A 26,045-nucleotide genomic window follows, 5' to 3' on the forward strand; every position below is an offset into this window, starting at 1 on the left:
TTTTAGTGCTGAATTTATTCTTACACTTTGAAGGAACTACCAACTACATGGTGGCCTAATTCGTCGAGGTCAAGTAAGTAATGACAAACATCTTTTGACATCCTTCAAGGCTCTAGGTCATTTCAAATTAAAAACTTTATATATAAAAAAAACTAAATAATATAATATTATTATTACAACATATTTACACAACAAATGGACACAAGGCTAACTTGTCAATACTTAAAATATCAGTCTAAATATCAAACAATTTCTTAGATCGTTCGGATTTCTTTTTTATTGCAGGACTAAGATTGGTGCTCAACCTCAGTTTTTTCAGTACATTAGGCGTCCCTTCTGGCGCTTTCCGTTTTTTACTCTAAAACCAAATAATTATTTTTATACCTTACAAATGCAAATAATATTTACCTCAAAGCTCTCAGACATAGATACGCTCTGGAACAGGAAATGTTTGGTAGTTTTCTTGGAACTGTCTACGCAAAGCTCGGCTGATACTTTGGTATACTCAGCTACGCGTTGCAAGACGTGATCGCTACGGTTGAGGAATGACCCACGCTTATTCTGCAATAAATGTTTTAGTGAAAAAAACGGCAACACTGGAATAATAGTTACTTGAAGACTGAACAGCGACGTTTCAAGAGGTTTTTGTTCTTTATCCGAAGGTGTTAGACTAATGCTGCGCTGCAACATTTTCTGTCCAATTTTCAACAGTTGGCTGCTGTCAAGCAGGTCTTGGCTGTCTCTGTCTTTCTCCTTCTGGGACTTCAGAAACATTTCCCGCTCGTGACGTCGGCGTCTCCATTGCTCTTCGCTTTCCTCTTCATCTAAATAGATATCGTCTTCGTCTTTCCGATCAGCGTTAGCGTCGTCTTCATTCAAATCTAAATCGTCGTTTTTAGTGCAATGCCAGTGATATTAAGCAAAAAACCGTACCGATATTCTTCCACTTAAACTGCCGCTGACGTCCTGTTCCGTGCATTTCGCCGTCTTCGAGCAACAACTCTTGGAGCAATTTTACTTCGCGGGTGTCGTCGTCCAGCAAACGCCGCCTAAAATCCATCATTAACACACCAACCTCTGTAACTAATTACGCGGAGCTTACATGTGAATTTTCTCGAGGTCGGCTTTCATTTTCTCCTGATCAAACTTTTCTTCATCTCCGGCTTCGAACTCGAGCTGATCCAGGTCCTTTTCGTCTTCATCAGCGCTGCCCCATTCTGATTCGCTCAATTCGGCTTCGGCTTCCACAAAATCGGCAATTTTAATTTGTTCTTTTTTCGCTGAAATGGCCAACATTAGTCGTTACAATATTCCCAACTAAAAGCTCTAAGACACCTTCAGCTTTCAAATCGATTTCGTTCTCTTCAGAGTCGTAAGCGACGTTGTCTATTTCGTCATCGTCCATGTCCTGAAGGTCAATAACTTCGTCTGGTTCAGCATTTTCTTCATCTGAACTGCTTTCATCATCTGTAAAGATGTTTTGTTAATTGCAAGTGGTTCATTGCTTATGTCAGAAGAAACTCTGCAAATGTTGCAATTTTTGTATTTATGACGCTAGAAAATACTTTTTGAACGGAATAATCACTAATTAGACAAACGAAAGGTTTTACATTTTTTTTTCACATTTTATAGAAATAGTAACTTTTTAGCCGATATCGCACTACTTATAATAAAGCGTTTCGACGCTAAACGGAGTTATGTAATCCTTTTTATTTACAACCATATATGTAATGCTGTCATTACTAACGTCATTGAAGGTTAGGAAGTATCATATTGCGCACCTCTACTTCCCGCCCTCTAAAATTGTGATTGTTAATATTTTTTTAAAAAAAAAAGATGATTGAATCAAATTTTTTAAATGTCAGATAAAGTCGGATCGATATTCAGTTCGCAAATAATAAATTGAGAAAAATGTCCTGGATTACAACTCGAATTGTATGCATTCTAACGGTTATAATGCCTATAATACATTACAAAACTAAAATTAACATGATCTAAACTAAAACAAACTACTTATTGAAATTAATGGTTACATTTGAATTATTATAAGTGTTTATAGAAATATTTAGGCCAGTACCAGCACTGGCGTCTCCAACAGTTGTCTCTTTGGTCGACAAATTAATTTGCTGCTGAATGACTGAGGTTTGTGAACTACTTGCAACAGCTTCAGAAGACATGGCACGTTGGGACAGCATAACAGAAAAGCAGAAGAAAAGCATATAGAAAAATGACTGCTTGGTAGTTTTTTGTTAAATGTAATATTCTAGATATGTTCAGAATGAAACAATGATTTGTAAATTTTGATAGAAATATGATGGTTGTAAATAAAATAGTATACAAACCTCGGTAGGAAGTTTCATTCCTGTCTCGAGATCCTAGCTAAACCTCGACGCTTCCCGTCTCGGCTATCTAACTAATCTCTCGATAGTAATGAAACTCTTCCCACCCCGGTGTGTAATATACTATTCCAGCGAAAATTCCCCTGTTACAGTTCATGTTTGGCCTATTTTGATTATGCCAAATTTCAAAGAGAGAATTGCAATTTTTTTACATTTTTTGAGACACCATTTGCTTTGATCCCTAATAACTCGGCTATTTGACGACCTAGACCATAAGAGCATTGAAGAAACAACAAGATAGACTGTAACGTGTCTAAAAAGGGGAAAAACTTTACTTAGGTTAGAAGGAGAGGCAATTAAAATAGGTATTATACATTTTGTTTGTTTAATTTTTTTTTACAGGCACAACAGGATAGAAAATGCTGATTTTCTACCAAGAAAAGGACCAACCTGCCCAAGATACAAATGAGAAGAAAAAAGAAAATACAAAATAATAATAAGAATTTCTTGATTTACCTAAAAAAATGTGACGAAGTCCGGTAAATACTTAGAAAGTGAACCAAAAATCAAATATCACTCTAAAATAGACCTCTTGTCATTTTTAAATTAATTTTTTCTTCAGATTAATGGAACAAGCAAGTCCTAATTAAAATTCAAACACACAAAACAATTTAAACAACTCACCTGAAAATTGAATTCTTCTGTGCTTTTTCAGTTTCTTTTTGCGTTTAACCGCCACGTCATCGTCATCTTCATCCCGCTCCTCATCGGAATCAATTACTCCTCCCCCTGTCACCTCCTCTTCAACCCCCACCTGATTTGTCGTTTTGACAAGAACTGGAGACTCAAACTGTTTCTTGAAGTTTTCCAGCTCTTCTTCATCGAGTAGCTGCGAAATCACCATATCTTCGTCGCCTAAAGCTTTCAGCTCTGAACTTTGTGTATTTCCTAATGTGCTTTCGTCTTGAGTGCTGTTTTCAGATGGTTCAACCTGCGTGATTCCAGTAAATTGTCCTGAACAAATCTCGAGCAAGTCTTGAGTGGTGGGAGTGTCATCTTGGGATTGCATTTGGGTGCTTGGGTTGAATGATGGTTGGCTTATGGATGAAGACGAGGCTTCTGATTGGGAAAATAAGTTTTTTTGGCTGAAAGTGCTGCTTTTAATTGGGGATTTTAAGTCTGAAGGCATTTTGAATGGAGACACAACACAGCCCTAAAAACCTTAGTGTAAACACATAGTTAAGTTTAGGATTTATTATACCTTAGAAGCAGAGTTGAGATTTTGTATGCTGGTAATAAAAGAAATTGGAGTTAAAAAGTCATTTATGGACTTGCCCTGACTGATTTGTGGCCTGACAGGAGTACGCGGTGGAGGCAGTTGATGAGAAGGAATTTCATCCTCATCAGCTGAAAACAACTGTAAAAAAACGGTTATTTTTTTAAGAAAAATGCTTACCTGTTATAGTGGAATCTAGCTGAAGATTGGCTGGCTGCAAATTTGCAGAGTCTCCAAACAAATCTTCGTCTTCAGAATCATCATCTGCAGGCTTAACTATTCGTTTTAGCACTCTTTTCTTTCCATCTTCCTCAGGTTCCTCAGCAGCACTCTCTAATGCTGTATCACTCTCAACTTCAGCACCACTTTCATAACCTTCCTTGTCCGCGACAGCTTCATCTTGGTCACTTTCTTCAGCTTCTTCATCCATAAACTCGGACTTCTTATGTGGTTTGTCAGTCAAGTCTACATCATCCTCTTCCAGTTCTTCTTCTTCCTCGTCAGTCCACTCCATCTCTTCTTCATCTTCATCATCCAAAATGTCTTTTTCAGCAGTTTCTCCTGAATCAGAAAAACATTGTAATATTTTCACTTTTAAATTTATGTTTCTAAAAACCTTCTTCAGTGGTTTCACCAAGTCCTTTAGCAGCTTTTTGCTGCCAGAGCTCTGCTTTTTTCTGCTCCATCTGCCGTTGCAATTCTTCTTTAAGCTTCTGTAGTTTGGCCCCTGGCTTCTCTTCTACCACCGGACCTTCTTCATCACTTTCTACATGCATAGCCACCTCTTCTTTTAGAATATCGCCTCCAGGTTCTACAGTAACCACACTAAAGAGGAATAACAAAATGTTTTCAAAAACAGTAACGCCACAAAATCAGAAAAAAGACAATTAACTGAAAAAGGCATTTTTCCTACCTTAATTTTACTTTATGTTGGGGATGATGCTTTTTATGCGTTTGCACGTGTTTGGCAAAACGTTCCATAAGTTTCTCAACCTCACGAGGCCTAGAAGAACCCTCATCCAGGTCGATAATGTCATCAGGAGATCCAGTTAACTTTGGTGTATCATTAGCCAATTGTTCTCTTAAAAGCTCCAACTTAGATTTTTTTGTGGGTTTACCAAAGTCTTCAATTTCCTTATCAAGATCTGTGTATGTAAAAGTCCTTGGTTCTTTTCTTGCATCTGAGTTTTCAGTAACACCACTTTCAATATCATCCAAGTTAAATTGATAAGTTTCAGTGGAATTATCAGCTTTGCTAGCTTCAGATGGTTCAGGCAATTCCACATGTTCTTCAGTTACTTCTTCAATGGAGTTAACTACTTCTGCTGGCTGATTAACCTTTTCTTCTATCACCTCAATGTTTTCAGTGGGAGGGACATAATCTTTGTCATCTTCTTCTCCTCCATCAGACTCACTTTCAGACTTGTAAAACTCCTTGACTTCCTTTTCGCGCTCTTCTAGCTTTTTACTGTTTAAATCTCACTAAGTAATACAGCTGCAGTAATAAACTAAGGTACACTTACGAAATTTTTTCAAGTTGATCCATAGACATTTTGATAGCCACTGATGGTGGGGCTTTAACCAGATCGGTGGTTGCTTTAGACAATTTTGGCCGTCGGGCTAAAAACTCTTGTAAACTGCGAGTTTTTGGTTTGTGATAGGGCAAAGAAATGTGTTTTTCTCTAAGCATACGTTGAGATTCTGACTGAATCAGTTTACGCTGTTCCTGAGCATCTTTTACAGTCACCTGAGAATATCCAAAAAGTTTTATAAATTAGCTAAAAACAAACATTTTTGGTTAAATACCAGTTTGACTGTCTCATCTGTAATGCTGGATTTTTTAGATTTGGTTTCACTATGTTTGCTGTTGTCTGGGGACTGAGGAAGATCCATATAAGTATCTTCTGCTTCACTATCAGAATCACATAGAGTTGCTAAAGTAGACTTCTAAAACAAGTACCCACAAAATAGTTAAACAAGTAGTTAATTATTATAAAAAAATCTACATATTCAAATATTTACTTACCTTAGGCTGTTGATCTTCTGGTACAATATCTCCTTGCAAATTAGTGGTGTAAACTACAGGCTCACCATTTTGATCTTTGGCAAAGCTTTTATTGTGTGGAGCAATAGCAGAAGAATCCTCAGAATCACTGTCACTATCCAGTACTGCAATTCGTTTGTGTACTCCTACAGTAGCCTCAACTTCTTCATTGTTATGACCTGTTTCTTCGCTTTGTATAGTTTCTTCTTCATCACTGTCATCTAGTATCAACCTAGATTTTGTTTTTTTATTTGATAGAGATTTGTAGTTTGTTTCTGTATAGTCAGAGTCAGGCTCTGCATTATCTGGTAATTTAGGGTTGACTGTAAGAACATTTGGGGAGTTTGGTGATTCATTCGAGATGTTTTCACCTTCCTTCTCTGCTAGGTGAGTTTTTAATTGTGCAGGCTCAGGTTGGGTTGATTCAGAAACTTCCATAGCACTATTTGTTATTGGCAAATTGGTTATATTAATGTTATTTTCGTCATCTGATTCTATGGGTTTTAACTGCATAACTAAGGTAAAAGGCAGTTAATTAAAATAAAAGATATGGAAACTTATAAACTTTTCTTTAAAAAAATTGTTAACTACTGGCCACAAAACACTTGTGTTATGCCTTTCCTGTTCCCGCCTTTTACGTTTTGTTTTGTTGGATTGTTGGTGAAGTTAGGTTAGGTATACTTTCTCCAAGATTCTTCCCTTTAATGTCAACATAAAGTGATTGCTTCAGTAATTTTTTGAATTTGTAGTCGTTTTCACTTGTCAGACAATGCTTTGTCTTAAGTTTTAAATATCTTTTAGAGTTCAACTATTATAAATCACCTATAATCTCATTTCCATGTGCTTTGTAAAAATAGATATTTGATTTATGGTTCCAGTTTTTGTATTTTATTTACAGTACACAGCGCCCCCTATAGATACAAAGTTTAACCAATTGATTTTCTATTCATTGTAGTCTTGATTAAAAAATGTAATAAAAATAAATGTTTTCTTTTAAGATTTCGGTGATATACTGATAATAAGAAAAATATTAAGTAGTTCATCAATAACCGAAACCATAACTAAAACTGTTTTTTTCTAACTTAAAAAAATGATTCCATTTAAAAGTTTAAGTAACGAACTTGCTGTTATACCGTATATTTATTTGTATTTTTTTGATTGACGAAATACTAAGTAGTGTTTTAACTAAACAATATATTTTTTATATAATAATAATAATTGATACTTATAATAAGCAATCCCATATAATTCTATACATGAGAGCTTGCTTGTCTGATGGGAGTATAAAAAGTGCCTTTATCAAATCCAATTAAGCTACCGGAAAGTACAATAAAAATAGAATTTCCTTGCGAATACAATCTTTCCTTTTCTGAACCGAGTCTTTATATATAAAAATCGAATCGGTCTAGCCTATTAGGACCTCCATTGTCGAGGGCGAAAATCTCAAAATTGGATGTGAATTGAAATTTTAGAAGGCAAGTGCAAAGAGCGCTTTTCTCGACAAGGTCCCCGTGGGACCAGCTAATTCCATCCAGAGACGAAACACTCCAGAATAGGATTTAGTACTGGAAAATTGTGGCTTTTGCGTCATAATAAAACCAGCAAATATAAAAGTGTGTAGGGTAGTTTTAATGATATCCAAATGAATCACCCCCTTTCCATTCCTGCGAATCACACCCTTCGTTCCTGCACTGCCCTTGTTTAACGTACCTTTTGTTGCGTGACCTTTTCCCTCCTGTCCTGACCGTTAAAAAACCGGGGTGGATTACTCAAGATTATTCATGCAGGGTCTAGCTTTAACGCGAGTTTAATTGGGGTCTCTTTTTTGGATTCAGATCTGAAAAAAGCGGGATTGCCGTCGCGACGCCACACATTGGAATGTTTTAGGTGTGCGTGCGGCGTCATATTCATTCCGACGCCTAGTTGACATTAACATATATAGGGGGGTTCTTGTATGATAACTACTATGTTAACTACTTAGTCATAGACTGAAAAAATGTCTGAGTAATACGCACCACGCTATAGTCAATACAAATTCAGCAAGAGTTTTTTAGGAATGTGTAATAATAGAATGAAGGATTTGTGGTTTATATGGCCCTGAAGATGGAAAAATAAGTTTAAAAAACGTCGGCTATACTGTTGAAGTGTGATTCAGAGTACAACAGATCCAGCTTCCAAAAAAAACCACCATCAACTAATAAAATGAATGTAATGGTGAACAGTGCAGATAGACAGTTGAATTGTTTTTTCTATATATTATTGTAACATATTGACAGAAATTTGCTTGCCAGTTGTCAATTTTCGCTACTTTTAATGCCTTATAATAGTCAAATCAAATTAACTTGCCCATTTTCGAAAATGTAAAATCTTAATTGTAGTGTGATTAATTTCTAACATTTTTATGTATCAACATGTTTTCATAGGCCTCTCATGCACGACCAACAGTAATTTTAAATAAACACGTTATCAAAATATCAGAAGCTGATAAAACCTGACCACGGACACGTCGTCGCGACGCCATTCAACGGAATTCGACGGTTTTGCGTGCGGCGTCATTCATACCGACGCTAGACGGCTCATTAGCATAAACCGGGGGTTTCCCTTTCAATACTGAACGGAAAACTCGAGTGGGTTAATTTGGACTGGATCGTGGCGGCAAAATTGCCCCTGTCAATAAAAGTCTTCACGTTTGCCGGACTTAATCCCCGGTGACGAGACAAATCGCCGGATAAGCCCTTATAAGCTAACTCGGAATTATAAGAAAAGCCTCGGCTAGGTTTTCCCATTCTTCGGACTGCAATTATTAAAAAGTCTCGAGGGAATCCTGTTCGGATGAAGGAGAAACCTTATTATTTCAGTTTTAATTTCGTTTGATTTGGATTTAGTTTTTACCGCATGATTACTTGGTTCCTTAAAATAATCGATTAGAGAAAAAGCCGTAAAATGCAAAGCTCTAAAATTCGTTTGAAAATCACAGTTTAATAATCATTGATCAATCAATCAATTGGTGAAGCACATGCTAACAGTAGTTTCACAAGTCAAGTACAAATCTTAGTACAATTTCACAAACTTAAAATTAGAGACAAAAACATAGTTTCCAATACAAACACACTTCACCCAAACCACAACAAATGGCGACAAAACGATCAGCGCAGGAAAGTACAACTCTGAGGCTACAAATCGGAGAAGTCACTCCCCAGGTCATACTGTAGAAAGCCTTCACCTTTAGATACAGTTTAATTTTTGTTGCAAAGCCCTTAAATGTAAGGCCCGGGATTAGTTAAACGGCGAATAGTGGTTGAAGTGACGAAAGTAACTTTTGTAAGCTTTTCTTTTCATGATTCATGTCAGTTGTCTTGTTGGCAAATAGTACTAGTATGTGTCTTAATTTCTAGGATTTGCCTTTGTTACGTGATGGTCAAATTTTCTGTGCTTTAACGTTGATCTAGAATAAGGCCCTGGTAATACCTTTACTCTTTTGTATTGTGCTTTATTAGAATCTATAGCAAAATTGTATATCGGTACGTACAGCATCATACAATCACTTTTATAGTGTATAAAATGTAATAACAATAGTTCTGCACCCTGTATTTTTCGATGTTGCACCCTTAATAGAGCCGTTCGACCGTATACTGCCGCTCAATTTGGGAGGAATTCCAATTTCGATTCGTCGAGGCCTTAACGTTGTCGACTTTTCACGCTGGGAAAATCGCAGGGCTTTCCTCGGACCCCGACGTTTTGATGGGCCTTGACTCTTTTATTTCGGTGACAGCCAGATAACCCGCAGCGGATTAAATTGCTTTAGAGAGTAATTTGCCAGAAACGTTCAAGTTTTACAAATCGCACGGTTCTTAACTTAAGAAAAGTATTAACTTTTTTAACACAATCTAGAAAAATAATGTTGAAAAATTAATAATAAAAAAATTACAGCCTAGGATACACAGGCTTTAAAGTCAAAAATTAAGTAACAAAGGACTGAATTATGTCCTCATTTGCGGGCGTAACATAGCACTTTTTCGCCCATGGGCTTAAAATTAAAATTGTCGAGTTTTTATTTTAAACCAAATTTTAATATTATTATAAATAACCCAATAACGACGAAACATTTACTACTTATTGAATGTTATGCTAAAAGTACAATTATTACAGTTGGAAACGTTTAGACCGGGAAAGCTTTTCTCAATCGATCCGCTTTCCTGAATGACTGCAACCTCTTTTGTGGCACCAGAAGCATCCGTGGAAGTAGAACTTACAATTCTTCTGCCTGTCTTAATTTTATTCTGCACCGACTCTTCAATGTAACCTTCAGCTACACTGAAGCGCCAACCTCCATGACGCTTTACAGCCAAAAGGTCTGCTCCTGAATCTGCTAATAAAGTTGCGGACGAACGCCGAAAGCAATGTCCGGTATAGCCCTCCGGATTTGGCAATTTCAAATAGTTTGCTACTACACTGGGTAGCTTACCCATAGTATTTTTTCCAACGGGTTGCATAGAGCATTTTCCTTTCTTATATGATAAGAAAAAGCGCAGGTTGTTGGCGATTTTGGTCTCAGTGCTATATATTTCTTCGTCACTGTCAAGAAATTCAAATTGTCTCCGTTATTGCCTACAATAGTGAATATTCTTGGAATCTTCGGTTTTGTTTGACGGAGTTTGGTAACATTACCAAACAGTTAATTCGTGAACTCCTCTCCTCTGCCAGCTCCTGCAATCCTGAAGCTTATAACAACCTTATGGAGCAAATAGCTTTCATCTGGAGCAGTTGCAAAAAATCTCTGGATTCCCTCGTAAAGATACTGGACTTCTTCGGAATATATCCTTTCAAACGTCGTTTTAGAAATGCGATCACTTTCGGGAACTTACTGATGTCGATATGTCTCTATAAACAATTATTGTCGACTTCCACATTGAGTAGACTGACCATAACGTTGAAGGCTTCAAAATCTGGCTTCTTTCAATGAAATAAACCAACACAGCACTTTCATTGATGCACGTCACTTGCTTTAGATCACACCATTTAACAAAATCTTAGTATGACTTTTCATACAATATTCTTGACTTTTTTGGCATCAACTGAAGCCATATTTTACTGGCTGGTTTCCTCGAGTTCAGCTAAATTTGCCATCAGGTTCTTCTTATATGAGATACATACTTGAAGACTGACAATCAATCATTTTCACCTCTGTGAATAAACCACTTTTACGCCCTTGGTACAAAAATAACTATTTCAACCAAATTTTTGTAGTTACTTTCCATTTGAACTGTCATCGTTGTATGTACTGATTGTGACTGATGTAGAAATATTTTATCTTCCAAAATGTCTTGCATCCTTGAACAACTGAATTAAAGTGTTAGTGATGGAATTTCTTAACATGATATGAACACTTTTTAGACTCTCTTCTTATACAAAAAACACTTGAGCAAAATGTGCTTTTCAAGCTTAAAAACAAAAAAAGTGACGCCACTGTTTCGTTAAGGGTTGAATTTAAAAGTAACCACCTGATGATACAGGCAGGGGTCCTAATCATTAGCAGAACAAGGATGAGGGACGCAATTCAATGACATGTGTTAAAAATTCTGGCGATATCAAAACGATGCAAGTTTGTTAAATGATGCGGGCAATAAGTGGTGTTTTTTTTATCGAGTGCTTATTGTTCAAGTTTAGATTAGGATCCAAGATACTGTCCTTCATCATAAAGGGACAGATGTTGTTTCTATTTGGTTTTATTAGTAACGTGATTAATGGTGAAACTGTGAAATAGTAAACTTTGCCGGATTTGGGGAAATGCAATCCAGGTCCCCAGGGGGGAGGCAAAAACATTTCAATGCACTGCCATTCAACAAGTCCCCCCCCCCCAATTTGGGCCGTCAAAGATATTTCATCCGCTTCATCCCGAAACGGATTTGGAATTAGGTTATGGAGGTTTGCAAGGCATTAAGGGCTCCCTTTTGTCGTCGCACATGGATATTTTTATAAGCGGCGAGTTCTTTTGATCCTGGTTTTCTATAGGGGCGAGAGCTCGGTCTAATAGGAGATTTGTTACCTTGGTACCCGAATTCCCTTTAAGATTAAGTTTTTCTATACAACTCTAGAAAAAAAAACGGACGTGTAGCACTCAAAAATAATTGAGTACTAAAAGTATGTTTTCATGCCGATAACCACATAATTTAAGAGGTTATGACACACACTTGTGAAAAACTTGACGTTTGGAGCGCGCTCTGATCCGCATTTGACAGCAGGTCATGTAACAAATGTCAAATTTTAGAGGAAACCAACCCACTTAGTGTGTGACACAAGACACTTTATTAACAAAATATAATGTAAACACAGTATTGCCAACTATAAAAATAAAAGTATGTTGAGATTTAAAGATCTTTCTAATATCAGTTTTACTGAAGTTTTTATGATTTGAGTTTCTTGATCGAAATTTTAGACAATGATGTATGATTATATCATATGTATTGACTGAATTCAGTAAATTTATTTCACAAAACTGTATAAATCATTAAAACTGTTAATTTGAGGGTGTGATTTTCACCGAAAAAGTTTTTTCCTTCGACAACCAAATACGTTCACAGTATAGTTCTATCCTTCTTTATTTGTAGTAAACAGAGAGATAGACGCACATTATTTAGTTGACATCCACCATTACCGACAGAACTAACTGTCACTGTCATTGTCAAGAGTGCCTATGACTTTGGTTTACCGTGTCGCGTATGCAACTAACAATTAGTTTTTTTCAATAAGTTTTTGGAGTGCTCTTTTTTCAAAAAAAGGTTTCCCGTTGATATTATGAAACTTATTTATATTTTTAACGACCACATGTCTTGATAGAAAATATCAAAATGTTACAGAAACAAACATTTCGAATAATAATTAAGCGGTTTGAGCATAAAGACAGCGCCCCTCTGCTCTTTTTGATTAGTTTATAGATTCGAGACGCTCAACCCAATTTTCATTTGTTTGTCCAAGCTGTCTCTTTTGTTGTGGAACTAACCGGGGCACACACGTTAAAGGTAAACATAGCAGACGTGTGCGTCATTAAAATCTGACATGGACGCGACCACCGTACAAACAAAGGACAATCTCCGGTTGTCAGCGGGTCGTAACCGCCTTTGACGACATACGTATAAGTTTAAAATGACCGGAGCATATAACGTCAACCACAATATTTACACAGTGTTCCATAAATACTAGAAACCCTTGAAGAGAGAATATATGAGTGTGAGAAAGTTAAGCTGCAACCCGTAATGTTCTAAAGAGAGATGATAGAAAAAATTCATTTTAAATACGCATTCCATATACGGTTGTAAAAAATTTAGGAAGTTTTGATATATTAAAGTGATTAAAACTTAATTTACTTCTTGCTAGAGAGAAAAGAACAACATGCGACAGCACATTCAAACACGATAAACATAACCGACCATAGACAACCGAATTTGAGTACTGCTGATCGCTAAAAGCCACTAAAAGCAAACAGATCGGAACTTGACAGATGTCATGTGCTCTGAAAGCCATTGGAAGCAATACTGTCACGTGATGATTGTCAAATTTCCATTCGTATGCTCTACAAAATAACAACTAATTGTATAGTTTGTGGAACTCAGATTGCAAACAAAGTGCTACTGTAAAATGTGTGTATACATTTTGTAACAAATTCTGTTGTTTGGTTGTGAATTATTGATTTGAAATATACAAAAATTATATGGAGGTTGGTTGAATGAGGGGAAGTAAACCGCAGTCTGGAGAATCGGGGTAATTCCCCGGAATGTGTTTATGGAAACTGGATAATTCCGAGCCTCCGGGTTAAGTACATTAAAATATCGGATTACTCGCAAACATCCGCCCGATTTTTTACCGCCGCTGTACCATATTTCAACCGTCAGTAATACCTGAAATTATTTTTAAATTATTATTGTTTTGAATTTCCTCTCTCGAACACCAGCATTCAACAATCCACACTCTCGAGAGCAAAATGGAAAAAAGAACGTAACAAAACAGCACTTTATTAAGCTTCGATACAATGTTTGTAAAAAATCTGCGGGTCTTTATTAAAATGGCTCTAGGACAGTGGCGTCCTAGAATTTTTTTTTGTTTGGCAAGAACATCATCATATAACGGCAGTGACGTAATAATAGTCCTTCTTTGTCTATTAGTTGTGAACTGAGCAAGACGGAATTTTGACGTCATTAACCAATCGTGAAAATTCGGAGTTGGCGCTGCCGCAACGCCATTTAAAATTTTGGTTGTTTGACGTTTGTGACAGTTTTTTCAAACTTTCCCCGTTGCAACTTAAATTTGTCGGTTAGGTTATTATTTTGTGTGAGTTATTATTTGTATTACTTTTCATATTTTGATATTTTCGGTAACCGAAAATATCTAAACAATACAGTGAGGTGAGTGAGGGCGAACAGCGGCTGATAGATGTTTCATGTGACATACAGAGGGTTGATTGCTGCTTACCTTTCTTTGCAGGTTTACCATCAAGAAAATAACACAGCCAGTCCAGAATCACTAGCAACACCAGCATGCACAATTCAAGTAAAATAATAATGACAGCGAAGGTTTTTATATTTTGCTTTTCACCAGCTAGACCTCACTCTTGTGAGTCTTGTCAAATCGGTAAACAATTGAAGCACTGTCAATGTCAATTGTCCATGTCAATTGTCAACCAATATGTTTCTATCCTTTGCTAACCTTAAAAAACACACTAATGCCATGTTGCCGAATACTCTCGTAAAAAAGGTATTGATTGACAAAACAATTTTCTTGCACTGATTCAAAGCAGTACTAGGGCCGTTCGCTTCATCTATTGGTAGCAAAAAACAAAACTAGTTATTTAAAAATGCTCTATACCCGAACGCTCAAGCTGACAATCGCGAAATATCAATGAAAACCTTTTGTACTAATCTAAGAGACGAGAGCAGAGAGTTATAGAGTTATATCTTACCTTGTCTATCTTCTTCAAAAAGGAAGAAGAGTAGACAAGTTGAGGTTTGAATGTGACAGATCAGGTGCAAAATAACACAGTCTAAACTAACTTGTCTTAGCTGTCTTTAAACTCTGCTTAGCCAATGTTGGAGTAAAAATAGCAAAATGTGCAAATTACATCAAAAACATGAACAGCTCACTAACCAAACTATAATAAACTGTGTGAAGGGCTGTAAGACTGTCATTGTGTGACACTGTGGGAACTCACTCGGTAATACGTTCGTGTACGATTCTCAGGGGGCTCTGAGGCCGTAGTGGCACGTGCCCCCGGCACGTGCCCGGGCTTGTTTGCTGATCGTACTGCGTTCCCAACAAGACAAATTATAATAGTGATACACATTCGAGCTCGTTCTGAGCCCTGGGGACCGCACAATTCACTCGGGAACCGTCAGTGTTTCACACGAAAATACGTGAGAATTTAATTTTTATCGGGAGTATTATTTGTTTGAACGTGGGCGATTTTTTGAAAGTGGCTTTTAATTATTTTCTTTTGTTCCCCCAATGGGGTCATCAACCAATTTTTTTTTATTTTGTTAATCGATAGCGCTTCAAAAAATATTTAACACGTATTTTTTGTTTTCGGCTTTAGAAGAATTTAAGCCTAAGAAAAATGACAATAAAAATTTTATTTGGTTGTTTCACCCTATATACGTTGTATCCCGTTTGACGTCATAAGGGGACTAGTTTTTGACGTAAAACGGTGTTCGCTGTTTCTTTTCAGCTTAGCGGCTTAGCGATCCTCGAGCGAAATAGAGTATATGAACGTACGTCGGATATTAGCAAATCGACAATGAAAGCACTGAAAACTGACACTACTGACAGTTGACCTAGTTCTCTTTTTCTCTCTCAGATTTCCTTCCTTCAAATGAAATGCAGGTGGTAACACCGGCAATACACAATGTGCTTATGAATGTAGAATTCCACCTACGTTAGCATATTGAATTGTCCTATACATACGTCACGCACAGGGGTGTGCCAAGCTCAATTTAGTATTTATTCAGTTTTTTATAAAAACACTAGTGGCGTAAAGTTTAAAATTATTATCAGTTAAAACAAATTTTTAAACCGGAAACTTTACAATATTATTGTTTTGAACGGAAAATTGGACTATAGTTGATGACCCCATTGTATGCCTGGAAGTTACTTTCAGACAGGAGTATATTCTCAAATATATGCCAGATATGTGCCCAGTATATGCCCAATACGTGCTTGGCATATTACTTAGTCCTTTTAGTTCATGTGCTGTTTGGTTTACACGTTGTAGTCTACTTGTGCTTGAATTAGCTCAATGGCTGAATGAAAATGTAAAGTTTTAAAATAAGACATATTCGTATTTTGCTTTTCTTATATCCATTTATAGTTTATGCTATATTTTCATTATTCTCATTTAATCATTCAGTTTGAAATAGTGTGTTACAATTTTACGAAACTGTTTTCAATTTAAAACAAACTATACTGTAGATAGTTGTGGTATAATGAGTTTAGGTGAAGAATTGGTGGTTAAAAACACCCCTGAACTGGTTTTTAACTGATTTATTTAAGAACGAAAAATGCGCCGTGTGGCTTGTCTCGGTAATGCGTGGAGACTGTCTTGCGCAGTTGCCACGTCCTCAGATATCGCATATCTCATGCTTACTACTACTGAACATGGCGCCGGCCTTGAAATACTAAGTGTTTCAAACAAATCTAAACTACAACTAATGACAAAATTTCTTCAAAATGACTAAAGCTAACAAAGATTATTTTACTTAAATTAGTCACAATTGTCAATAACTGGTAGTGGACACAACTTATGAATACTTCTTTTCACAACACCTGTTTTAGTTTTCACTGACGCCACTCTAACCTTTTGGTCCTTTCCAGGGTGCACAGCTATCACTCGCGCCATCTGCCAATTCATTGGTGGAACATTGTCTTCTTTGACAATAACTAAGGTTCCTTCCTTAATATTGTCTGCATCTGTCCGCCATTTTGCGCGTTGTTGTAAAGTATTTAAGTAGTCGTTTGTCCAAACCTTCCAGAATCCTTGAAGCCTTTTTTGTAGATGCTTGTACATCGTTAAGCGATTACATGCGATTTCAGCTACGTGTTCCTGAGGAACGGAAATCAAGGCACTTCCAATCAAGAAGTGGCCTGGTGTTAGGGGTTCTAGGTCGGTCGGATCGCTAGATAGAGGTTGCAATGGTCGTGAATTGAGAATAGCCTCAATTTGTGTCAATAAAGTGTAAAAAGTTTCAAAGGTTAAATTAGAATCTAGCATCACGCGTTTAATGTGAAATTTGAACGATTTTACTGCAGCTTCCCACAAGCCGCCAACATGTGGGGATCTAGCTGGTTTGAAATGCCAATTTATCTTATTATTTTCAAAATAAGACGCATATCTAGAGTCTTGTGGTGCCTTCTTTATTAACTCACTAACCTCGAAAAGATGATTTGCAGCACCCACAAAGTTAGTGCCGTTATCAGTATATAAGTTTTTACACAAACCTCGTCGAGAAACAAATCGTTTGAACGCGTTCATAAAACCATCAGTAGTGAGATCCGTTACTAACTCGACATGAACTGCTTTGGTAGTCAGACACACGAATATACAAAGATAGCATTTTATAAACCTTTTTGAACGTAATTTACCATCCTTTATGTGATAATAACCAGCATAATCGATTCCACAGTTTAAAAATGCTTTGGAAGTTGTTACACGACACGCTGGCAAATCGCCCATGATTTGACAAGCTGGACGGGGATTGGCTCTGAAACAAACTACACAGCTCCTAAGAACACTGCGAACTGCGTTTCTTCCATCAATAGGCCAAAACTGAGTTCGAATACGTGAAAGAATTAGTTGAGCACCAGCGTGTAAATGTTTGTAGTGTTCGTGTTTAATTAAAAGACTTGTAAACGCATGTTTGCTGGGTAAGACGATGGGATGTTTAGCATTATATGGAATGATCGCATTACTTAATCGTCCCCCTACTCTAATAACTCCATCCTTGTCTAAGAAAGGTGTCAAAGATGTCAACTTACTCTTTTTTGAAACTGCATTACCCTTTTGTAATGCACTTAGTTCGTGTGAAAACTCAGCCCGTTGAACTAACTTACACAAGCAAATTAAAGCTTCATCATGTTCTTTTGATGTAAGAGTCACTTCCAAAGGTTTTTGTTTTTTCAATCTTCTAATGAAAAGCAAGACATAACTTGTGACTCGTAAAAGTTTAGAAAAACTTGAATATCTTTCAAATATCGAGTTATCAATTTGCGTTACTAAGTAAGTTAAATTAATTTTATTTTTACGAACTTCGGGTATATTTTCTATATTTACAATGTATTCGTCAGGCCAGTATTTTTCATCCTTGAGTAACCAAGATGGTCCATGCCACCACAGATTATTTTCCTTTAATAATTTGATACTTTGACCTCGAGAAACAACATCAGCTGGGTTTTCACCAGAACTTACGTGTCGCCAGCTGTTCATCTCGGTAAGAGCTTGAATACTTGCTACTCTATTAGCCACGAATATCTTCCATTTGTCGGGAGAAGCGTTCAACCATGACAAAACAATACTTGAGTCTGTCCAATAATAAGTGCGCTGAATTTGTATTCTTAGTGTTGATTTTATTTTACTCATAAGCTCAGCAAGTAATAGCGCAGCGCATAACTCCAACCTAGGTAGAGTTACAACTTTAACAGGAGCCAAACGTGATTTAGAGCAAAGCAGATTTGATGAAATGTTTCCTGTGTTATCTGTAGCAACAGCATAAATGCATGCTCCGAAGGCCACTTCGGAAGCGTCACTGAAACCATGTAAAGTAATTAAAATGGTGTTTTGTGGAAATACTGGTCTAGAAATGTTTATTGAATTAATGTTAGAAAAACTTGTTACTATTTCTTGCCATTCAGAAGCCATTTTTGTTGATATTGGCTCGTCCCATCCAATTTCGCACTTCCATAATTTTTGAAGAAATATCTTCGGAATTACGACACTAGGACTTATCACACCCAGAGGGTCGAATATAGTTGCTATGTAAGATAATATTTCTCGTTTAGTTAAAGAGTTTGATTGATCATAACTTTTTAAACTAAAGTTAAAAACGTCGCTATTAGGATTCCAGATAATACCTAAAGTTTTTACTTCGTTATCAGCCGAAATTAGATAATGAGATTGTGAAGAACTTTCAGAACAATTATCGAAAATTTCTGATCTGTTAGATAACCATTTTCTTAATGGTAAACCAGCCTGGTTTAACAGATTTTCTATTTTGAATTTGATTTCCTTGGCTGTATTTATGTCTGGAGCTCCGCAGATAAGATCATCCATGTAAAAATCTTTCAAAATGATTTCACTCACCGACGGTTCTTCATCTTTAGCTTGAATACCAATTTCATGCAAGCATCTGGTTGCTAAAAATGAAGCACTAGCGGTCCCGTAAGTTATCGTGTTTAGTTGATAGTGAATCAAAGGGTCTTGAGGGTTCTTTCTCCAAATTATTCTTTGTAAGTTTCTTTGTGATTCATCGATTAAAATTTGTCTGTACATTTTTGTGATGTCAGCCGTCAAAACTACATTATAAGTGCGCATTCGAATTATAATGCTAAACAGATCGTCTTGAATCGACGGTCCAACCTTTAAAACATCATTCAGGGATAGTCCTGACGATGTCTTTGACGAAGCGTCAAATACAACACGAAGCTTAGTAGTAGAACTAGATTCTCTGACGACAGCGTGGTGAGGTAAGTAATTACAAATTTCTTTTGTTTTAAAGGATTGAGAAGTTATCGGGGTCATATGGCCTAAGTTCTCGTATTCTTGAAGAAAATCGCTGTATTGTTGATGTAATTTTGGGTTTTTTGATAATTTTGATTCTACTAAGTTAAATCGTTTGAGGGCAATTGAGAAAGACTCTCCTAGTTGAGTGTAATTGGACTTTAATGGCATTTTAACAACGCATCGTCCTTCTTCGTTTCTATAAAAGTGCTCCCGAAAATCTACTTCGCATTCTAATTCCTCATTTGAGAATTTAGTGTGATCTGTCGAAACGTTTTCGATATGCCAAAATTTCTCTAGCTGATCTTTTATAAGATCTTTGTTCATTAGTGTTGCGACAGAACAAGTTGGACCCCAATAGTAAGTAGGACTAAGAGGACCAGCTATGATCCAACCTAATTTGGTGTTTTGTAAAATAATGGGCAAATTGTCTCCAATTTCAAGACGTTCAGCTTTGAGAAGTGAGAAAAATATTTGATTACCTAGTAATACGTCGATTTCACCTGGTTTGTAATAGCTTTCATCAGATATAACCACATCGGTAGGAAGTTTTAGAATCCGTGGATCAAAAGGACTTTGAGGAATATTTCCAGTTATATTTGGAATCACAAGAAAAGGAAGATCAACTGAATAGGTTAAATCGAGAGATGAAAGTTGTACCAAGGCTCTGTGAGTAATACTGGTGATTGAGTGATTTATACCCGCAACTGGCAAATTTATTTTTGTAGAGTTTAGATTTAATTTTTTAAATAACCTTTCGGTGATAAAGTTAGACTGAGATCCAGAATCTAAAAGACCTCTACATTTTATTAATTGGCCTGTTACATCCTTTAGATACATTTGTGTTGTAGACAGCAAAATTTGTGTGTTTTGCGTATTTGAATGTAGTGATGCATTTTCATGATAATTTGTTGTGTTTTCTTCATGTGTGATTGTGTTAGCATTTTGATTCAAAGCTTCTTGATCTTTGGGCAATTGGTTTCCGGGCGAGATCCAATTCTCTACATGTAAAATAGTATTGTGTTTTTTCTTGCATTTTAAACATGTTCGTTCGCTTCTGCAAGAATCCACATAATGCCCCAATCTCAAGCAGTTACTACAAATTTTGTGTTTCTTTAACTCAGCATAACGATGCTTTGGATCAATGCTCAACAATTTTTCGCATTTGAAAGTAAAATGTAAATCTTTGCAATAATTACATTTTATGCTGGATCGATCTGAGTGTACATGTGTGTGATTGTTTTCAGTGGTGGTAACGTGATTACATTTTATAGGTTTTTCGTGTGAAATTGATATATTTTTATGTTCTTTTGTGTTTAATGTCTCTAGTAATTGAGCTTTATTTTTTAGAAAATCGATAAAGGTTGATAAATTTGGAACCTCATTTGTTTTAATTGAACTTTCCCATTCTTTTCTAGAATGAAAATCTAATTTATTATTTATAATATAAATCAAAAGTGTATCCCACTGTTCGACCGGTTGCCCCAAAGATTGAAGCGATCGAAAGTGCTTTTGAAATGTATCAATGATTTTTCTTAAAACACTGTGATTTTCTTTAGTCATAGTTGGAAGTTCAAAAATTCCTTTTACATGCGAATGAACAATTACTCTGTGATTTTCATAACGTTCTTGTAACAATTTCCAAGCTACAGGAAAGTTATTATCTGTTACTTCTAAAGATTGAATTACTTGCATGGAATCGCCCTTTAAACATGAAAGCAAATAATAGAATTTTTGTACGTTATTTAGCGATTCATTTCTGAGTACCAAAGCAGTAAACCCTTCTCGAAATGGTAACCACCCTTCATAAGTACCAAAGAAGTTAGGTAAATTTATAAGAGGAAGTTTTACATTTACATTGTCATGACTAATTTCAACTTTCTGTTCTACTTTTGTTCCCGCTTGAAAATCTTCTATTAAAGTACGTGCTAAAGAAGTTAAACTGAAATATTTGTCTTCAAATAACTGTCTCTCTTCAAGTTCGCTATCTAAATTATCAACTGAATTTAATTCAATTTCGCACTGAATTTTCTGAAAGGCATACCACTCATCGTCTAGCTTTTGCAGTCGAATCTTGATTTCTTCGATTTTGTTATCTGTACTTGAAATATTATTTAAAAAAGTTTCAAAACGATTAATTTGAGCGATGTTTATACGGCGAAGAGATTTTAATTTGTTTAACTCTTCATCTACAGTGCGTTCCATGATTTATTTGAGAAATTAACAATTAAGATAAAAATAAAGGTATTTCTTAATTTGATTTGTGTGATAAAATGAGAATGTGTATAAAATAGTAAGCTATTCACAATTATACGGCCACACTTACCCTCAATAGCGAATAACCTAACCTTGAATTCCGTGTGAATCGGCCCTGCTTCGCTATTTAGTTTGTGAACTCGGCGATTGCATCCAAGACGGAATATTTTCCTGCGTAGTTTCAACGGTGTTGTCGAACCATACGTCTGGCTGATCGTCGTTGCCGTTTCTGCTTATGTGCGGTGCTGTGTTTGTGATTTTAGTTCAGTTGGACGATTGTAACTTCGTCACGTCGCGTCGCCGTCGCCGACCTTCTGTGTTGCTAGCTGGATCCGATGTTCGTCAATGGCCGTCGTACATCGAATTTTACTTTGATTTTTGTGATTTCACTAGATTCTTCAACCGTTATAGATATTTTGCTCGAAGGACCATGTAGATAGTTGTGGTATAATGAGTTTAGGTGAAGAATTGGTGGTTAAAAACACCCCTGAACTGGTTTTTAACTGATTTATTTAAGAACGAAAAATGCGCCGTGTGGCTTGTCTCGGTAATGCGTGGAGACTGTCTTGCGCAGTTGCCACGTCCTCAGATATCGCATATCTCATGCTTACTACTACTGAACATATACTATAGAGACTACTTTTTACTTCTCAGACATACCCCTGGCATATACTTATTGGAATATTTAAAAAGTTAAATTTATACAGCAGCCGGGTATATGCCTGGCATGTATTTTTTACATAAATACTTTATTATGTGGATTATAACAGGTAAAAGTAGCTGTAGCTGAGTGTACTGTCATATTCAATTATGCTTAACAGAGAGAAACCAGAGAAGTTATCCGACAACTTTTTCTGCGTTTTACACACGCGTTGTATAAAATTTGGAACTAAAACTGTATAGTCTGACCGCAGTAGGTGACGAGACAAAACAATTTAAAATCGCTGACATACGTATTTTTGTCGTGTTGTTTACCCCCAGCCAATAAATTATTGAAGGCGTTTCTCTTTTTCTCGATGTGAATTTGCCGATAGGTAGTCGTTTTATTAATTTAAAATCCGGAAAAGCGGCGCTCTAACGTTTTTAAGTCGGGCTTTCCGACGTCGCGGTCCGCAAATCCTAAAGTAAATGCAGGCAGCGATATGCATATTTGATACGATTTTAATGTGTCTGTAGTAGTAAGCCTCTTATGTGGCATATTGCCGGCGCTGCACTCTCTCCATGAATAAATTATATTAAATATCTATCAGAGGAGCGGCGACGTAAAGCCGATCACAGATTGGCCCTTTGAGTCGCGCATAAGCTCTGCCTTTCCGTCATCCAAACTTTTCATCATTTTGCCCAAGAATTTTATTGGGAACAAAAACGAGATTTTTTCCTTTATTTCAAGCGAAGGTATAAGAAATACAAAGGCTAAGAATAATAAAATAATAAAAATGCATAAGCAGATATTATACTGGATGGCGACTTCTTGCCACCAGTGCAAAAAGAACGTCAGATCCTCAAATGGCACTAGCGTCTATCTTGAATAGAAAATGCTCTGTTTAAACGAGCGTTTCGAATGATTAATATAATAGCACTGAAACGACGCATTATTTAATTAAACCGAAACGGAAAATCCACGATCCTCTCTTTGGACTCTTTGTCGGTCTCGAAAATCGAGGGTTAGAACAACACGTATACACTACATATACCGTGTGGTGGCGGCGATTTGGCCATATGGCCACTCGAAACCCACTTAATTACGATACTACAGCATTGATTCTCGTCAATCTCCCATGGGATTCCGATTTGTAATCATTCACCCGATTTTCATGGGAATTTTTCAACTTAGCAGGGGTAAATTGTATACTGGTATAAATAACCATGAACAATTTGAAATTGTCCGTAGAATTTTGATACTGAGTTAAAGGGTAGTTGTAACCGTTTTTACCCCCCATTTTGTTTCGGGCGGAACGTTTTAACTTAAAGCTATTTGAATATTGGCATACTTATTTACCAAATTTTGAAAATCGTGAGAACTGTTGGTAATCTCACAAATTGCGTCATTCGATGGCCATCTCTGTGCAGGGATGTGCAATTTTTCCAGAAAATTTAAGGTTTTTTTTTGCATTATTGTAGTATTAACTTGAAAGTATTTAGGCAGTTGAGGTTAATTTTTTCAGACCTCTAACCTGAAACGTTCCTGAGATATTGAGTACAAACTGCAAAAAATGGGAGTCAACTTTGACGCCCTCTAGCGGCTAAACGAGACAACTTAGTAGTGCCCACTCAACGTCACATGATAGTACCATTCATTAGCTTTCTTTTGTTATACGGTGTGTTTATACAGGGTGTTTCAAATAAGCGAGTTATGGACGATTTTCTGGAAAAGTGCACGAAAATTTAATCTAAATTAGGAGTTTTTTGGCCCTACTATACTAACGGCGACCATTTTGGATTTTCCCCAATCAAAGTGATTTTTTTAACTAATTTGAACCTGGGGAACACAAATCTGACGTCCATTTTGCTCTAACTGGCACCGTTTCGGAGATGACCTTGGAATTATGTCAATTTTGAGAGGGCGTGTCACCCTTGCAAAATGACTGAAAAAAATCATAACCTTTGAAAGTTCTTGACAATTCTAGTTTTTAATTTTTTTCAAAGGTCAAAAGGTGCATGGTACCAAACTAAAAAATAAGTGCATAGAAGGTAAAAGTTGCATTCCATCGAGGTGCATTTGCGAAAAAAAATTCAGACCTCTAACTTGAAACGTTCCTGAGATATTGAGCAAAAACTGCAAAAAAACGAGAGTCAAAATTTTGACGCGCTCTAGCGACTAAATGGGGCAACTGAGCCGTGCCAACTCAACGTCACGTCATAGCTGCATTCATTAACTTTCTTTTGTTATACAGTGTGTTTACAGGGTGTTTCAAGTAAACGAGTTAGGAACGATTTTCTGGAAAAGTGCAATTGAATATGGATACAAACATTTTACATCAGGTAGGCCTAGAATTTGACGTAGATTTCAAAAATCGAATAAAAAAATATAAGTTTGGTTTGTTGCTCAAATTTGGGACACTCTGTATACTGATAGATTATTTAAGAATAAAGTAGGCGCAAATGTAGATACAAGATTCATATTTGGTATTTTTTTATAAAATCAAAATTAAACAAGTTACAAGGATGTTAAAAATTCATTGAATCACCCTGTAAACTACTCCATTGTATTGTCAATAACTCGATTATTTTGACAATTATAGGGTCACCAACCACCCTGTAACTGTCAAAATAACGGAGTTATGGGCTGTCACAGTAAAAACTCGCAAAATCAAACTTTACAACAAACAACTCAGTTTTAACAATAAACAACTCAGTTATTCGACATTTTAGGAAAAAAACACTATACAGGGTGGTCAAAAGACAATTCCAAGGGCTACAAATTGGTAATTTGAGTTTACTGTGACAGCCCATAATTCTGTTATTTTGACAGAGATACACGGTGGTTCAATATACCAAATTGTAGCCCTTGAAATTGTCTTTTGATCACCCTGTATATCATATATAGTAAAGAAATGTCACGCTACCGAAAGATTGAAGCTTTTATACCGGGAATGTGCTGTCCAGAAGGTAGAACATTTGACAATAATGGGGTATAAATAAAGAGGTTTGACAGATAAAAGTGTGAGGTTATCTAACTTTAACAGAGCAAATTAAATATGGCACCATTCGGCAACTCCGCAAAAAGTTGACACTTATAGTTTCAATTTGACCTTTGACTTTTTGCACCGCCTACTATACTAGAAAGCCTAGAAGGTGCTTGTCAAAAATTCCAATATGGCGGAAATAGTGGTGACAGTTTGCGTTTGTTTGTATTGTGGAAATTGAGTTTTTGAGGATTAGATGCATTTTTACGGTTTAAAATCAAGACTTGAGGTTATTTGCGTAAGTTATTTTTGTTTGCTGCCGTTCATAAGTTTTTCAAGCCACATTGTAACAGCAATTCAGGAAAAAGCCCAACCGTGTCAGTTTTTTACTTTACAAGAAACCGGATTTTACTCAACAGTGGTTGAACACTTTGAAGTGGAATGATTTTACTCCAAAACTATACTCAATGGTAAGTACAAGTGCTTTCTAGTACAGTAAACTTATTAGGTACTTGTTACATGCACAGGTATGTAAGTTACATATTAAGCATCCTTCATTGTGTGAGCAACAAAAATAATTTTGAATGAATATTCTTGGTAATAACATAAGGACCATTTACCAGTTTTCTTACCTAGTTTCAAGGATTTACAGATTTTCTTACATTGAACAGTGTTTAAACTAGTTTGCTGTGTGTTGTACTTTCCAAGACAAATGTTCTAACCAATTTGTTTAGGCTGGACTTGATTG

The 26,045-nt window shown here is 36.3% G+C and overlaps 1 protein-coding gene and 2 long non-coding RNA genes across 4 annotated transcripts in view; 1 reads left to right on the top strand and 2 right to left on the bottom strand.

Annotated features, from left to right (window-relative positions):
- Positions 1-135: 135 nt before the first annotated feature.
- LOC145724839 (claspin-like) lies at positions 136-6,532 on the bottom strand. 2 transcript variants are annotated; one of them, XM_081973299.1, is made up of 14 exons: positions 5,642-6,525; positions 5,422-5,562; positions 5,139-5,362; positions 4,529-5,083; positions 4,232-4,440; positions 3,796-4,176; positions 3,601-3,746; positions 3,024-3,552; positions 1,336-1,467; positions 1,103-1,280; positions 934-1,049; positions 613-881; positions 409-561; positions 136-358 (listed from the first exon to the last, which is right to left on the bottom strand). In XM_081973299.1, exons 1-14 carry the CDS (start codon positions 6,170-6,172, stop codon positions 236-238), a joined length of 3,687 nt encoding a protein of 1,228 aa, XP_081829425.1. In that variant the 5' UTR covers positions 6,173-6,525; the 3' UTR covers positions 136-235. The 2 variants fall into 2 exon arrangements, with proteins under 2 accessions (XP_081829425.1, XP_081829423.1); XM_081973297.1 differs by having other exon boundaries at positions 409-881; positions 5,642-6,532.
- Positions 6,533-8,618: 2,086 nt separating this feature from the next.
- LOC145724869 (uncharacterized) lies at positions 8,619-14,312 on the bottom strand. Its single transcript, XR_014177100.1, has 2 exons — positions 14,126-14,312; positions 8,619-11,750 (listed from the first exon to the last, which is right to left on the bottom strand). It is a non-coding gene; the product is annotated as an uncharacterized LOC145724869 (long non-coding RNA).
- Positions 14,257-26,045, top strand: part of LOC145724875 (uncharacterized) — a 103,694-nt gene continuing 91,905 nt past the window's right edge. Inside the window, exon 1 of the long non-coding RNA XR_014177104.1 lies at positions 14,257-14,328. This is a non-coding gene — a long non-coding RNA (uncharacterized LOC145724875). The remainder of the gene's footprint in view (positions 14,329-26,045) is intronic.

This window comes from Ips typographus, linkage group LG2 (genome assembly GCF_016097725.1).
Source record: "Ips typographus isolate SLU linkage group LG2, UJ_Ityp_2.0, whole genome shotgun sequence".
NCBI classification, from domain to species: Eukaryota; Metazoa; Arthropoda; class Insecta; order Coleoptera; family Curculionidae; genus Ips; species Ips typographus.

Excerpts from the sequence above, each read along its gene's own strand:
- LOC145724839 (XM_081973297.1), bottom strand. The coding sequence starts at position 6,172 with ATGCAGTTAAAACCCATAGAATCAGATGACGAAAATAACATTAATATA. Across the intron at positions 4,177-4,231 it reads TGGTGAAACCACTGAAGAAG|GAGAAACTGCTGAAAAAGAC; the intron begins GTTTTTAGAAAC and ends TTTCTGATTCAG. Across the intron at positions 882-933 it reads GTTTAAGTGGAAGAATATCG|ATTTGAATGAAGACGACGCT; the intron begins GTACGGTTTTTT and ends ACGACGATTTAG.